The 17,299-nt window shown below is 43.6% G+C and overlaps 1 protein-coding gene across 1 annotated transcript in view; it reads left to right on the top strand.

The window, feature by feature from the left end:
* Window positions 1-17,299, top strand: part of fndc5a (fibronectin type III domain containing 5a) — a 124,208-nt gene that overhangs the window by 45,172 nt on the left and 61,737 nt on the right. The window contains exon 2 of the mRNA XM_059954252.1: window positions 14,676-14,791. Within this exon, the coding sequence (XP_059810235.1) occupies window positions 14,676-14,791 (116 nt within the window). The remainder of the gene's footprint in view (window positions 1-14,675; window positions 14,792-17,299) is intronic.

Raw genomic sequence — 17,299 nt, 5'->3', positions numbered from 1 at the left:
AATATGGTAGTTAAGGAGATAAGTGCTGGCTTCTGTTTAAAGTCAGTTAATGATATTAATTCTTACAAATTAAGTCCCTGATAATTTACAATGGTCGCATTTTGAGGCATGATATGGCAGAGTCCATAAACATTCAGCAGTGAAACAATGGATGGGCTATAAACCCCACCTGCACCCCCACACCAGTCAGTGACAACAAGCAGGTGGTTCAATGGGAGAACCAACAAGTTGCTGTCCAAGTTTCCCAAGAGAGAAGGTGCATGGGGACAGTAACTCTAACAGGAATTTGGTAACTTCAAGGACCGGTGCCTCAGAAAGGCACTGTCCCACCACCCAGGTCATGCCCTTTCTCATTGTTACTGTCAGGAAGGAGGTACAGAAGCCTGAAGGCACACACTCAGCGATTCAGGAACAACTTCTTCCTGATCTCTGAATGGACATTGAACCCATTAACACTACCTCGCTATTTTTTAAAAATTTCTGTTTTTGCACTACTTATCTTAATTGAGCTATTTAATATACATAAATATATACTTACCGCAATTCAGATTTTTTTCTATATCTGTCATGCATTGCATTGTACTGCTGCCGCTAAGTTAACAAATTTCACAACATCTGCCAGTGATTTTAAACCTGATTGTGAGCGAGTTCCCCACAGGAAACTGGCATTGTGGTTTTGTGCTCCAAGTAGAAGTGGGTTCAGGAGGTAGCAATGAACACATGGATCAAATATGGGGAAAAATACAGAAAGACAGTTAAAATAAAATCACCATAAGACGATCAGACTTTAAGATCAAAATTAGGCCACTCGGCCCACTGAGTCTACCCCGCCATTCCTTCAGGGTGGCAGAATAGGGTAGCGGCTAGCTACACTTTACGGTACCAGCAACCTAGGTTCAATTAACACAGCTGTCTGTAAGGAGTTTGTACGTTCTCCCCAATAATGTCTGGGTTTCCTCCAGGTGTTCCGGTCTCCTCCCACAGTCCAAAGATGTACCAGTTGGTGGGTTAATTAGTTGTTGTAAATTGCCCCATGATTAGACAAGGGTTAATTGGAGGGAGGGGAGGGGGGTTGCTGGGTGGCATGGCTCTAAGAACCAGAGGGGCCTGTTCTGCACTGTATCTCAGAAAATAAAATCTTGCCTGATTTATTACCCTTTACAAATCCATTTTTCCACCTTCTCCCCATAACCTTTTATACCCTGACTAACCAAGAATCTATCAACCTCAGCTTTAAATATACTCAGTGACTTGGCTTACACAGCCAGTTGTGGCAATGAATTCCACAGATTCACCACCCTCTAGCTAAAGAAATTCCTCCTCATTTCCATTCTAAATGGACGTCCCTCTATTCTGAGGCTGTGCCCTCTGGTTTTAGCTATGAGTTTTCACCCATGAGTCTAACATCCTCTCCACATCTACTCTGTCTGGGCTTTTTTATTCAACAGGTTTCAATGAGATTCCCCCCACCACCAATCTGTACTCTAGCAAGTTCAGGCCTACAGAAATCAAACACTCCTTACACAGTACTATGTAATAGTCTTAGGCACATATAGGGTGCTTAAGACTTTTGCACAGTACTGTATTTGTCAATGTGGAGCGGACGGGGAGTTTATAAATCCGGCAGGAGCAAAGGATGTTGGGAATGGTGAGGGTGGAGTGCCATGGGAGGGCTGTGGGACAGGGGGCAGAGAAGAGGGCCAGGGGTGTAGAGTGGTGTGAGTGCTGATATACCCAGCCCTGTGACACCAGGCAAGGTTGATTCCAAACGATTGGTTTATTGATTGTTCCAGACTGTCTCTCTGATGCTTCCCACTCCCTCTCCTCTCCCTTCCTCTGTTTCAGCCATGATTCCCCTCTCCCTGCCCCTTTCCCTCTTGCAGCCCACAATAAAGCTGCTTATCGGAATCAGTTTATCATCACTCACATACGTCATGAAATTTGTTATTTTTTGTGGCAGCAGTACAGTGCAAAACATAAAATTACTACATTACTGTGCAAAAGACTTGTGCACCCTAGCTAGATATATGTGCTAAAACATTTGCACATTACTCTACGATAACATTTTATATAAAACCGTAGGAGATTGGAGTAGAATTAGGCCATTTGGCCAATCAGATTTGCTCTGCCATTTGATCATGGCTGATCCATTTCCCTCTCAACTCCGTTCTCCCGCTTTCTCCCTGTAACCTTTCACACCCAGACTCAAGAATACACTCAAAGGCCTGGCCTCCACAGCCACCTGTGGTAAAAAAATTCCTTAGATTCACCACCCTCTGGCTGAAGAAATTCCTCCTCATCTCTGTTCTAAATGGACATCCCTCTCTTCTGAAGTTGTGCCTTCTGATCTTGAACTCCCCCTCCTCTTAGAAACATCTTCTCCACATCCACTCTAAGTCTTTCAACGTTTGATAGGTTTCAGTGCGAACCCTCTCATTCTTCTGAATTCCAGTGAGTACAGGCCCACAGCCATCAAACACTCCTCACATGATAAGCCTTTCAATCCCAGAATCGTTTTCGTGAACCTTCTTTGAATCCTCTCCAATGACAACACATCCTTTCTTAGGTAAGGGACCCAAAACTGCTCACAATACTCCAAGTGAGGCGTCACCAGTACCTTATAAAGCCCCGGCATTACATTCTTGTTTTTTATATTCTAGTCCTCTCAAAGTGAATGCCAACATTGTATTTGCTTTCCTCACCACCGACTCAACCTGCAAGTTAACCTTTGGGGAATCCTGCACAAGGACTCATAAGTCTCTTTGCACCTCAGATTTTTGAATTTTCTACACTTTCTACATTTTTATTCCTTCTACGAAAGTGCACGACCTTTCTCTTCCTGACACTGTATTCCATCTGTCACTTCTTTGTCCATAATCTTAATCTGTTTTAGTCCTTTGCAGACTCCCTGCTTCCTCAATACTACTTGCCCCTCCAACTATCTTCAAATCAACCACAAACCTGGCCACAAAGCCAACAGTTCTATCATCCAGATCATACAACATAACATGTAGTGGTCCAAATAGCAGCGTACGTGGAACACTGGTAGTCACCCGCAGCCAATCAGAAAAGTCTCCATTTAGTCCCACACATTGCTTCCTGTCAATCATCCAATGCTCTATCTATGCTAGTATCTTTCCTGGAATACCATGGGCCTTATCTTGCTAAACAGCCTCATGTGTGGCACCTTGTCAAAGGCCTTTTGAAAATCCAACTACACAACTATCCATCAATTTCATTTGTCTATCTGACTTGTTATTTCCTCAAAGGATCCTAACAGATCCTAGATTTACAAGGATGTTGCCTGGATTGAGGAGCAAGCCTTATAGGTTGAGTGAACTCAGCCTTTTCTCCTTGGAGTGACGGAGGATGAGAGGTGACCTGATAGAGGTGTATAAGATGATGATGCATTGATCGTGTGGATTGTCAGCGGCTTGTTCCCAGGGCTGAAATGACTGCCACAAGAGGACACATGTTTAAGGTGCTGGGGGTTAGGTACAGAGGAGATGTCAGGGGTAAGTTTTTTACTCAGAGAGTGGTGAGTGTGTGGAATGGGCTGCCAGCAATGGTGGTGGAGGTGGATATGATAGAGTTTTTTAAGAGTCTTTTGAATAGGTACATGGAGCTTAGTAAAATAGAGGGCTGTGGGTAAGCCTAGTAATTTCTAAGGTAGGGACATGTTCGGCACAACTTTGTGGACCGAAGGGCCTGTATTGTGCTGTAGGTTTTCTACGTTTCTAGATCAGTCAGGAATGTATCATAGGCCTCCAAGTATCCCAACACCTCAATCTTATCAATCGACTCCACCATCTTCTCAACTACTGAGATCAGGCTAACTGGCCTATGATTTCCTTTCTCCTGCCTCCCTCCCTTCTTGAGGAGTATTGATGTTTGCAATTTTACAGTTCTGCAGAACCATGCCAGAATCTTGTGATTATTGAAAGATCATTGCTAATGACCTTTCATTACTTTAATTCCTGGAATCATTATCGATAACCTCCTCTGGACTCTGTCCTTGCTCTTCTATTCTAGTCCTCTTGAAATGAACGCTAACATTGCTTCTGCCTTCCTCACCACCGACTTAACTTGCAAGTCAACATTTAGGGACTCCAGCACAAGGATTCCCAAGTCCCCTTGTACCTCTGGATTTTGAATTTTCTTCTTGTTTCGAAAAGTCTGTGACTTTACTCTTTCTAACAAAGTGCATGAACATACACTTTCCTACACTATATTCCAGTGGCCACTTCTTTGCCCATTCTCCCCATCTGTCTGAATCCTTCAGCAGTCCCCTGTTTCCTCAATACTACCCGCCACTCTACCTATGTTTGTATCATCTGAAAGCTTCATCACAAAGCCATCAGTTACATCATCCAAATCATTGGCATATAACATAAAACGTAGCGGTCCCAACACAGCCCCTGTGGAACACCACTGCTCACTGGCAGCCAATCAGAATAGGCCCCCTTTAGTCCAATTCTGCTTCCTGTCAATCAGCCAATCTTGTATACAAAGTTCAAAGTAAGTTTATTACTAAAGCTCATATAGGTCTCCATATAAAGCCCTGTGATTCATTTTCTTGTGCGCAGACACAGTAATTCCAAGAAACACAACAGAATCAACAATAGACTGTACCCAACATAACAGACAACCAATGGGTAAAAGACAACAAACTGTGCAATACAAATAAATGAATAAATAAATAAATAAATAAACAAATTAGCAATAAATATTGATAACATGAGATGAAGAGCCCATAAAATTGAGTCCATTGATTGTGGGAGCAGTTCAGTGAGGAGTCCTGAGGTTCCTGTCCCTTTCTCCTGATGACAGCAGTGAGAGGTGAGCATGGCCTGCACGGTGGGTATCCCTGATGTTGGATGCTATTTTCCTACAACAGTGCTCCGTGTAGATGTGCTCAATGCTGGGGGGGAGGCTTTACCTGTGATGGGCTCGGCTGAATTCACTGCTTTTTGTAGGATTTACCATTAAAAGACATTGGTGCTTCCATATCAGACTATAACCATCTATCCATTACAGCACGGAAACAGGCCATCTCGGCCTTTCTAGTCCGTGCCGAACACTTACTCTCACCTAGTCCCACCGACCTACACTCAGCCTATAACCCTCCATTCCTTTCCTGTCCATATACCTATCCAATTTTTTTTTTAAATGACAAAATCGAACCTGCCTCTACCACTTCTACTGGAAGCTCGTTCCACTATGATGCAACCGCTCAATATACTCTCCACTGCATGTCTGTAGAAGATTGTCAAAGTTGTAGATGTCATGCCGAATCTTTGCAAATTTCTAAGAAAGCAGAGGTGCTTCTTGGTTTTTTTTTTGTAAAGGCACTTTTATACTGGGCCCAGGGCAAGTCCTCTGAAACGGTAACATTGAGGAATTTAAAGTTGCTGACTTACTCTGCCTCTGAACCCTGATGAGGCCTGGCACAGACCCCTGGTTTCCTCCTCCTGAAGTCAATAAGCAGCTCCCTGGTCTTGCTGACATTAAGTAAGATGTTGATGTTCTGGCACCACTCACCCAGATTTTCAATCTCCCTCCTATACCCTGACTTGTTACCACTTTTGATTGGACAAAGGACAGTGGTGTCGTCAGCAAGCTTATAAATAGCATTGAAGCTATGCTTCGCCTTACAGTCAAGTGTACAGTGAGAAGAGCTGGGGTCCAAGCACATAGCCTTGTGGTGCACCTGTGCTGATGGAGATTGTGGAGGAGGTGTTGTTACCAATCGGAACTGACTGGGTTCTGCAAGTAAGGACATCGAGAAGGTATTGAAGCCAAGGTCTCAAAGCTTATTGATTAGTTTTGAGGGGTTGATGGTATTGAATGCTGAGCTGTAGTTGATAAAGAGCATCCTGATGTGTACATCTTTGCTGTCCAGATGTTCCAGGGTTGAGTGAAGAGCCAGTGAAATGGCATCTGCTGTGGACCTGTTGTGCCAGTCAGCAAATTGGAAGGGAGCCAAGTTGCTCCTCAGACAGGATTTGATATGTTTCATTACCAGCCTCTCAAAGCACTTCATCACAGTGGATGTAAGTGCTATTGGATGATAGTCATTGACACAGGTCACCATGCTCTTCTTGGACACCGGTATAATTGAAGCCTGTTTGAAGCAGGTGACTACCTCAGACTACCGAAGTGAGAAGTTAAAGATAATCGGTGAACACTCCAGTGAGTTGATCAGCACAGGTCTTTAGTACTTGGCCAGGTACCCCATCTGGTCCAGAAGCTTTCCGTGAGTTCACTCTCTTGAAGGATGCTCTCACCTCAGCCTGAGAGACTGAAATCACAGGGTGATTAGGGGCTGTGGAAGTTTGTGAAAGTTCTTCCATGTTTTGATGGTCAAAATGAGCATAAAAGGCACTTAAATCATCTGGGAGCGAAGACTTGGTTTCACTTTGTAAGAATTAATAAAATTCAAGCCCTGCTACAGCTATCAAGCATCCTTTGATAATTTAAGTTTAGTCTGGAATTGCCACTTTTCACGTGAGATGGCTTTCCAGAGATCTTATCTGGATCTCTTGCATCTTGCTTGGTTGCCAGACCTGATTAGCACTAATCTGGCCCTCAGTAGGTTGCAGATCTCATGGTTCATCCAGGGCTTCTGGTTGGGAAAGACTCTGGATGACTTGATGGGGACACATTTATCTACGACTGTTTCCATGACAACCGTGGTGTATTCATTCAGATCCATTGAAGAGCCCTTGAAAACATTCCTGTCCACTGACTCAAAGCAATCCCGTAGCTTCACCTCTGCCTCCTGTGACCACCTCTTTGTTGTCTTTAGAGTCCTGCTCCTTAGCCTCTGCCTGTATTCAGGTAGGAGAATGATAGCCACGTGATCAGATTTCCCAAAGTGCAGTCTAGGCATGGAACAGTAGTCATTCCTTATCATTGTACAGCAATGGTCGAGTGTGATTGGGCTCCTGGTGCTGTAGGTTCTACGCTGATAATTGGGCAGAGATTTCTTCAAACAAGCTTGATTGAAGACCCCAGCTATGGTTTGAAATGTGTTGGGATGGGAAGTTTCTTGTTTGGTGCCGGCAGCATTCAATATCTTGATTGCCTGATTAACATCGGCTTTTGGTGGTATGTGAACTGCAGTCAGGATCATGGAGGAGAGCCCTCTTGGTTAGTAGAACGGTCGACACTTATTCATGAGAAGTTATAGGTCAGGGGAACAAGAGTACGACAAAACCCGCCACAGCTGAGCACCGCAATGAGTTTATCATGAAATACAGGCTCCCACCTTTTGTCTTCTCCAATTCAGCAGTTTGGTCCAGGCTGTGGTTTGAGAGGCCTTCAGGACTTACTGATGCATCCATCATGTTCAGAGTGAGCCATGTCTCTATGAAACCCTGAACACAGCAATTCCTCATTTCCCACCGATACAGCAATCTTACCCTTAGGTCCTCAATCTTGTTACATTTGCTAACTAGGTGTCAGGTGGAGGGAATGTCATTCTTTTGTGTCTTAGCTTGGCTTGGAATCCTTCCCTGCTCCCTCTCTTCTGGGCATGGCAATGTACCTTCAACCTCTTAAACGTACCGTACCTGCATGCTTGAGAATTAAGTCCACTGACTCCTTCAGAAGATCATCGAATCGCTAGTTCTTATAGACAGTTCAAAAGTAAGTTGCTTAAAGGGAAATTACAAGCTGCAGATTGGGATGAGATTAATTCAGAAGAGGTTATTTAGGAGTTTTGTAAGCAGACCCCAACATGTAGCCGTGGTTCAGAGGCACCAACTTGGAAGGCGCCATCTAAGAAAATCCTTGCTAGACCCTTTCTAAGAAGACTACAGGCTCTTACCTTGTTTAGCAGTCTCATGTGCAGCACCTTGTCAAGGACCTTCTGAAAATCCAAGTAAACAGCAACCACTGACTCCCCTTTGTCTATCCTGCTTGTTATTTCCTCGAAGAATTCCAACAGATTTCCCCTGAAGAAAACTATGCTGACTTTGGCCACTCAGGGTCCCAAACAGTTCTTCCAGGTGAGGCAACACTTCTGTTGGGGCCATCTACTGTATCCGGTGCTCCTAATGTTTCTTCCTGTATATTGGTGAGACTGAATGCAGATTGGGAGAGTGCTTCGCCAAGCACTTACACTCCGCCTGAAAAAGCAGGATCCTGAGTTCAACTGCCCACATTTCAGTTCTACTTCCCAGTCCCATTCCGACATGTCAATCCATAGCCCCCTATACTGCCACGTTGAGGCCACACTCAGGTTGGAGGAGCAATACCCTATATTCCTCCAGCCTCAAAGTTCAAAGAAGAAACCTTTGATATCCTCTTTGATTTTATTGGCTAGTTTACCTTCATATTTCATCTTTTCTCTCCTTATGTTTTTTATTTAGTTGCTTTCTGTTTGTTTTGAAGTGTCTCAATCCTCCAATTTCCCACTAATTTTTGCAATATTATATGCCCTCTCTTTTGATTTTATACTGTCTTTGACCGCAGTTGCCTCATCTTCCCTTTAAAATACTTCTTTATCTTTGAGATGTATATCCTGTGCCTTCTGAATTGCCCCCAGAAATTCCATCCATTACTGCATGCTGTCAGCCCCGTCCCTTTCCAATCAACTTTGTCCAGTTGCTAACTCATGCCTCTGTAATTCCTTTTACTCCACTGTACTGCTGATACAGCTGACTCTATCTTCTCCCTCTCAAACTGTAGGGTGATTTCTGTCATATTATGATCACTATCTCCTAAGAATTCCTTTACCTTAAGCTCCCTAATCAAATCTGATTCATTACACAACACCCAATCCAGAAATGCCTTTCCTCTAGTGGGCTCAACCTCAAACTGCTCTAAAAAAAACCCCATCCTGTAGGCATTCTACAAATTCCCTCTTTAGGATCTCACACCATCTTGATTTTCCCAACCTGCCTACTTATTAAAATCCTCCAGGACAATAGTAACATTGCCCTTATTACATGCCTTTTCTATTTCTCATTAAAATTTATATCCCATGTCCTGGCTGTTGTTTGGGGTAGTGTATATAATACTCATTAAGGTATTATTCCCTTGCAGATTCCTTAATTCTCCCACAAGGATTCTACATCTTTCAATCCTATGTCACCTCTTTCTAAAGATTTGATTTTTCAAGTTGTCACTTTTTATTGTCATTTCAACCATAACTACTGGTACAGTATACAGAAAAACAAGACAATGTTTTTCAGGACCATGGTGCTACATGAAACAGTACAAAAACTACACTGAACTACGAAAAAACAACACAGAAAAAAACTACACTAGTCTACAGACCTACCCAGGACTGCATAAAGTGCACAAAACAGTGCAGGCATTACAATAAATGATAAACAAGACAATAGGCACAGTAGAGGGCAGTAAGTTGGTGTCAGTCCAGGCTTTGGGTATAAAGGAGTCTGATAGTTTGGGGGAAGAAATTGTTACATAGTCTGGTTGTGAGAGCCCAAATGCTTTGGTGCCTTTTCCCAGATGGCAGGAGGGAGAAGAGTTTGTACGAGGGGTGCATGGGGTCCTTCATAATGCTGTTTGCTTTGCAGATGCAGCGTGTAGTGTAAATGTCTGTAATGGCAGGAAGAGAGACCCCGATGATCTTCTCAGCTGACCTCACTATCCACTGCAAGCTCTTGCGATCCAAGATAGTGCAATTTCCGAACCAGGCAGTGATGCAGCTGCTCAGGATGCTCTCAATACAACCCCTGTAGAATGTGACGAGGATGGGGGGTGGGAGATGGACTTTCCTCAGCCTTCACAGAAAGTAGAGACACTGCTGGGCTTTCTTTGCTATGGAGCTGGTGTTGAGGGACCAGGTGAGATTCTCCACCAGGTGAACACCAAGAAATTTGGTGCTCTTAACGATCTCTACCGAGGAGCCGTCGATGTTCAGCGGGGAGTGGTTGCTCTGTGCCCTCCTGAAGTCAACAATTATCTCTTTTGTTTTGTTCACATTCAGAGACAGGTTGTTAGCTCTGCACCAGTCCGTTAGCCGCTGCACCTCCCCTCTCTATGCTGACCCATCATTCTTGCCTATGAGACCCACCACGGTTGTGTCATCGGCGAACTTGATGATGTGGTTCGAGCATTTTATACAAACAGAGCCATTCCACCCTTTCTGCCTGCATGCCTGTCCTTTAGATACAATGTGTATCCTTGGATGTTAAGCTCCCATCTATGATCTTCTTTCAGCTATGTCTCAGTGATGCCCACAAAGTTAAACCTGCTAATCTCGAAATGTGCTACAAGATCAGTCTACCCATACACTGCATGCATTCAAGTATAACACAGTCAGAACTCAATTCATCACTTTTTTTTAATTTTTCCCAATATTACTCTTCAATTCCCGCTGACTGTAATTTTGCCTCATCATCACCCTGTCCATCCTCACAGTCTCACTACACACTGCATCGACTTGTATACCAACTGCTCCATCCTCAGCCCTATCACTCTGGTTTCCGTCACCCCTGCCAAACCCTCCTGGACAGTTCCAGGATATTAGAACCCCCTGGGTTCAGGTGTAACCAAAAATAAGAATAAATCTGCAGGTGCTGAAAATCAAAGTTATACACCTAACTTTTTGGACAGGTCATGCTTCTCTAGAAGAGATGCCAGTGATGCAGAAATCTGAGACCCTGCCCTCTGCACCAGTTCCTCAGCCACTCATTCATCTACACTATCATCCTCACTATCAGGTGGCACTGCATGTAATCCAGAGATTACTGCCTCGGAAGTCCTGTTCCTCAGCCTTTTCTCGAACTCCTTACACACACTGCACAGGACCTCTTCCCTCTTGCTACCTATGTCATTGGTGCCAATGTGCACCATGGCCCCTGGTTGCTCACCCTCCCTCTTGAGAATCTTCTGCAGCTGCTCTGAGACGTCCCGGACCCTAGCACTTAGGAGGCAGCACACCACCTTGGCTTCTCTTTCTCGTGCACAGAAACTCCTGTCCATCCCCCTAACTGTGGAGTCTCCTTTCACCACCGCCCGATTTGACTTTACCCTTCCCTGCTGAGTCTCAGAGGTCACCCTTTTTGATCATCCTGCCCGGCAGTATCCAAAGGAAAACGAGGGGGGCAGCCACAGGGGAACCTGTACTGACTGCTTATTCCCCTTGCTTCTCCTGGTGGTCCCCTACCTACAATCTGAATCCCGCGTTTTGAGTGTGACTGCCTCACTAAACTCATTTACGAGGTTCTCGGTCTCCCAGATGGCCCTGAGTGCATCCAGCACCACCCCCAGATCCTCCACCCTGTCGACGTGTCTGATCTGCTTTGCCTGGTTTTTGTGCGGGAGGGGACATGGGGGGGGGGGGGGGGGTTCAATGTGCCTGTTCCATTTTAGTTCATTTTTTTTTGCGGGGAGAGGGAATTTGGGGCCTTTCTTTTCTTTCTTGGTTTCGTGGCTACCCAGAGAATTGAAGAATTTCAGAATCGTATACTTTGAACGCTCACTTTAATTGACAGTTGTGGCAGATTGTGAGCTGCGGCGGGAGCATGGTGGAGTGTAGGGCCTCAAAGATGTTGCTGTCAGTGCAACCAGCTCCTTGCATCTAGCAAGGCCCTCCGCTGCTCTAGCATATGCTGATGCATTGGGACATAGGTTCCTCAAGGATGATTTTATCAGTGACCATGCTGGAAGATACAAAGTGGTCCAGAGTGCAGGAGACTGGTGAACTCAGGGTAGCAGAAAACCTGTCCCATTAGTGGTGCAGTGGCAAAACTCATTGCCTCATGGCTCCAATGAACTTGGTTTGATTAGAATCTGCGCAGAGTCTGCCTGTCTGTGTAGTAGTAGGCCTCCATTAGTCTCGATAGACCACGGATTTGCAAATTGGAAAGTTTCCAGGGCACAAGCCTGGGCAAGGTTTTTTTTTATGTAAGACCAGCAGTTGCCCAAACTGCAAGTCTCCTCTCTCCACGCCACCGATGTTGTACAAGGGAAGGGCATTAGGACCCATACAGCTTGGCACCGGTGTCGTCGCAGAGCAATGTGTGGTTAAGTGCCTTGCTCAAGCGACCTTCAGATCACTAGACGAATGCCTTAACCATTTTGCCACTCTCTGTGTAGAGTTTATACAATGGAGCATATTCTGCCTAAATGGCCTTTTGCAGGGATCTGCTCTGGGACCCCTTCTCTTGTGCTTTACTGTTCTTTTACCTAAGGCGGTGTGCATTTCTGCTTGGGCAGGCTGGAATTCCTTCCGCATCCCAATGACATGCGGTGTGCGTTGCAGGTTAAATGCCCAGTGTATTTTGCTTCTAACGTGTAGGTGAGTGGTGGAATCTTCTATGAGTTAATGGCAATGTTGGAAAGATAAAATGGTATTAAAGTAAATGAATGTGTGATAGTTGGTGAGGACCAAAAGGGCTGGTTCCTTGTACAGGAACTCATTTGATTATTAGGATTAGGAACACGTGTGTGTCAACATTTACAGTGTCCAAATTCAGGCATGGGACGTGGTGTGAGTACTGTCATTTACTTAGTTGGCAAATCCTTGTTAAGTTTAAAAATTGAATTTAGAGCAACAGCAAAAATAATTCAAAGTTCAAAGTTAATTTTATTATCAAAGTACATGTACGTCACCACATACAACCCTGAGATTCATTTTCTTGCCAGCATTTACAGTAAATACAAAGAGAAAGGGGAGGTGCTGTGTAGATGTGTCTCTACCAAAGGAGGTGTAAGGGCTCCTTCCCTCTGCTAGCCATCCTTGGGCAAGGTGTAGCACCTGCTTAGTTCCTCCCCACCCCGGGATCAGGGTCACATGAAACCATGGGAGCAGGATGTGGATGGTGAATGTGAGCAGCCGGTGCACATCACAAGTCCTGGTTATGTGACCACTGACACCAGGCAGACAATCTACAAAGAGTATTGATAGCGGCAGGGGTTACATCTAGTAAAGACACTGCCCAGAAGGCAGCAATGGCAAACCACTTCTGTAGAAAAATTTGCAAGAACAGCCATGGGCTTGGAACCATGATCAGCTACGAGATATGACACAGCAGATAATGATGGAATAAAGAGAAAAAAAAAGGATAAAAAAATAAGCAATAAATTTTGAAAACCAAGATTCCTTGTAGGCTCTTCCTTTGTTTAATTGCAAAGGAAGTAAAAGTTTCAGAACTTATCCTCTGAATTACTGATCAAATGGTAACTAGAAGACACAGCTGGGAAGAAACTTAAAAAGTGACCAACTTACACCTCCCTGTTAATAAAGGATTCAAAGAATTCAAAATATTATTGAAGTATGTATTCTGTATACAACCCTGACATTCTTTTTCCACCACAAAACAATGAAGACCATGGACCTGTGCAAAAATCTCCCCATATTGTGACAGGAACATCCAGGGCCCCATCAAAGGGCGATTTGAGAGAACAGCTCTGATGGACTCTGCTGTCACAAAGTTAACAAATTTCACGACATGTGCTAGTGATATTAAACCTGATTCTGACGAACATCAATCCTCCCCCACGTGCTAAACAGAACTAATCGCACAAACGGTGACAAGAAAGAATGGAAAGAATGAGCAAAATCTCAGAAAATTAAATACAAAATCAAAAGGGTCTACATTCATTTCGGAGATCAATTATATCTTGGGAGAGTTTAATACCTGATAAATACACTATAAGATGCCATTGACATATCAGTTCTACTTTGAATTGCACTCTGTGTACAATGGAGATTGTGTGATACTTTATGTTTCCGTTATCTGACTTACTGCACATGGGCAGTCATGACTCATAACAGTAAAGAATAGAAATAGTAAAATTGAGAACAATATCATTTGGTTCTAATCAATGCAGTTTGTGGATTGGACTTTGTATATCACTTTATGACATTCTTGTTGCCCCTTTCTTTGTTGCTATTTTTGAAACGGTGTTCTGCAGATAATGAACGCTGAGCAGAATGATACTGAGATATGCCTTTTGATTTTGTGTTTTCATATTCTGTCTTTTTGCTCATTTTTTGTCGCTGTTTGTGCAATTTGTTTTTTTGCACGTGGGGAGGGTGACGTTTTCTTTGAATGGGTTGGTTCCGTGGTTCTTTGTTTCAAGGCTGTCCGTGAGCAAGATAAATCTCAGGCTTGTATACAGCATACACACTTCGATAATAAATGAACTTTGAATCCTTTGAATTTGGGTAAATATGCAACTTCAAGCAAAAAAAAAAGCACTTTTCCAGTAATTAGAAACACAGAAACATACAGCACATCACAGGCCCTTTGGCCCACAATGTTGTACCAACCATGTAATCTACTTTAGAAACTGCCTAGAAGTTCCCTACCTATTTTTTTTCCCTACCTATGCCCTCTATTTTTCTAAGCATCTAAGAGTCTCTTAAAAAAAACCCTACTGTATCTGCCTCTACAGCCATTGCTGGCAGTGCATTCCACTCACTCACCACTCTCTGTGTGAAAAACCTACCTTTGGCGTCCCCTTGTACCTAGTTCCAAACGCCTTAAAACTATGCCCCCTCCTGTTAGCCATTTTCAGCCCTGTGAAAAAGCCGCACAATCAATGCCATCCCATCATCTTGTACACCTCTACCAGGCCACGCCCCATCCTCCGTCACTCCAAGGAGAAAAGTCCGAGTTCACTCACAGATCAGTGTATTTTAAAGAAATCAAAGAGATTTGTTTTAATGAGATTATTTTCTTTGTTTTTAGACATAATAGCAGCCCCTGTCAATGTCACGGTGCGACATCTGCAAGCCAACTCGGCAGTGGTATCGTGGGAAGTTCCTAATGGCGATGCAGTTATTGGCTATGCTATATCACAACAGGTATTATTGCATTTACTTTTTAGAAACTTTTTAATACGAATTTCTCCCACCTGATTTTGTGTTTGTGTCTTATCTGTTCCATAAACTGTGAGAAGGAAACAAGAAATAAGAACTTTTTTTGAAGATCCAAATCTAGCAAAAGTAGATTATTTTTTTTGCAATCCAATTGCTGTTTAAGTAAGGACTGCTAGTCTTTTGGGTAGAACTCTAGGCAGGTGACACTAAAGCACTAAATGAATTCAGAATTACTATTTCAGATATTGCCTGTGTTTGCTCTGGGAATTGTAAATGGAAACAAAATTCTAAATAATTAGGCATCCTTAGGTTCTTAAATATTAATTAAGCTGCTAAATATTAAAATTTGATGAATTTACTCTGTCTGTTGTGTGCATAGAGACAAGGTAGTCTTAGTACAGCAAAACTATTACAAAACAGAACTGTTTTGATGAGCGTAGAGTAAATTAGTTTCTTAAGGCTGTTATCGCAGGGGTGGTAGTAGTGATAAGCTCCGACTGCCTATTAAATGCTCCAAATGATGTGTGTCTCAAATAGCTTCTTACAACCAAGTCCATCACCTGGCTTAGCTTCTAACCCCTGTGGAACTGTTCTGCTGACAGGAGATTGGGCAAAGGCAGGTTACTGGCGCTTTAAGACCAATTGCTTCAGGCAGAGAGGGCTTGTTAGCCATGGCTGGGTAGCACAACTAGGAGAAGGAAAACTCTGATCTCAAACTTCTGCTGTTTTGCGGCTATACCCATTCATGGGGAAGATTTTGGGGGTAAACCCCAAGGAAAAGTACGGAGCTGGAGTCCCTAGGGCAGTGTTACTTTGAGTTGAATTCTGACTGAAACCTCCTGCGACACTGCTAGCAACAAACCGTTCCAGTCTCCACCATTCCTTTGGATTCATCAGCTGTCTGGAGAGAGAGAGAGAGACCTGACTACATGGGCAACAGCTTGCTCTCCATTTCATACTGTCCTGGCTTGCAAATCTTGCCACTCGATTCCCACCTTCCTCAGGCTTCGTATGTCTGGGATGTACACGACTATTGTCCCAGCAAGCCCGTGAGGTTGGGCTATCTCACCCACCCAGAACCCAGTCTGTGTGAACGCTGTGTGCTCTACTGCCCCTGGCAAGAAATAACAGATTCACTCTTAAACAGTTAAGTGAAATCTTGAAATTGTCTGTCACTCATGCTCTGGACCCTCAGTCTGTGTGAAAGCACGCATCATCTTCAAAACTTCGTTCGAAATCCATCTTGAACAAATGGGTCTCCCATGGAAGCACTGGCCCTTCCTTCCTCCTTGAAGCCATTCATCTGCACAAAAACACCTTCTGCAACAGGGACAGAACTCTTCAGCTAACTCCCGCCGACAAAGACCTTCGACCCAGCATTCTCTGGGACCTTCTCCCAATACCTCTACCCTGATTGTCTGACAGCACATCCCTAAGTTGAACAACAAAGCTTCTTATTGCAGCTCAAACCCAACCAGGCTGAAAGCAGAACAGACTGCTGTTGCAGAGCTGCTAATATGGAATAACTACAGCATAGCAGTAAAAATCTTACCCAGAGTGTTACAAGAGTAAATTAGACATTTGCCACCAGAGTTGAAAAGCGTAGAGAGAAAATGAGAAACAGGCCAATTTTGAGGATGTGAGCATCTCTGGTGAGACCAGCATTTATTGCCACTGCTTAATTCTCCTTGAAGAGGTGCTGAGCCAGTTCCTGAACACTGCAATCTCTCTGCTGAAGATATACCCACAATGGTCAGGATTTAAATGCAGTAGCCATGGAGGAAAGGTGATTTAATTCCAAGTCTGCGTATTATTTGAGTTGGTGGGGATTCTGCAGGTAGTGGGGTACGCCTGCTGCCCTTGTCCTCCTGCTGCCCTTGTCCTCCTTGGTAGCAGAATTAGTAGCTTGGGAGATGAGCAGCATAAACACATCTTTTAGATGACACACGCAGCAATCATTGTGTACTGATAGCACAGGTCATGAAGATAGATATGAGCATTTGACTGGCATCTAATCGCTTCTGGCAACATGAAATGAAATGTGATTATGGGTCGTGAAGAGGATGCACAAAGACTTCTAAGAGACACACACAAGCTGAGTGAGTGTACAACAGCATAGCTGAACATGATGTGTAAAAGATATGAGATTGTTTACACTGGAGAATAAAGTAAAAGGGCTGAGTATTTTTGATACTGAGTGGGAGACAGACTAATGTTTTTTTTAAAGTTTGAAGTAAATTATTATCAAAGTACATAAGTGTCACTATGTACAACCCTGTGATTCATTTTCTTGTGGGCATACTCAATAAATTCATTATAGAATAATAACCATAATAGAATCAATGAAAGACCATACCAACTTGGGGGGTCAACCAGTGTAAAAAGACAACGAACTGTGCCAATACAAAAAGAAAGAAATAATAATAATAAATAAATAAGCAATACATATTGATTGTGGGAGCATCTCAAAGACGAGGCAAGTGAAGTTGAGTG

Source organism: Hypanus sabinus, chromosome 30 (assembly GCF_030144855.1).
Source record: "Hypanus sabinus isolate sHypSab1 chromosome 30, sHypSab1.hap1, whole genome shotgun sequence".
Lineage (NCBI taxonomy): Eukaryota > Metazoa > Chordata > Chondrichthyes > Myliobatiformes > Dasyatidae > Hypanus > Hypanus sabinus.
Note: the sequence above shows the minus strand (reverse complement) of the source record. Positions and strands in the feature narration are given on the sequence as shown.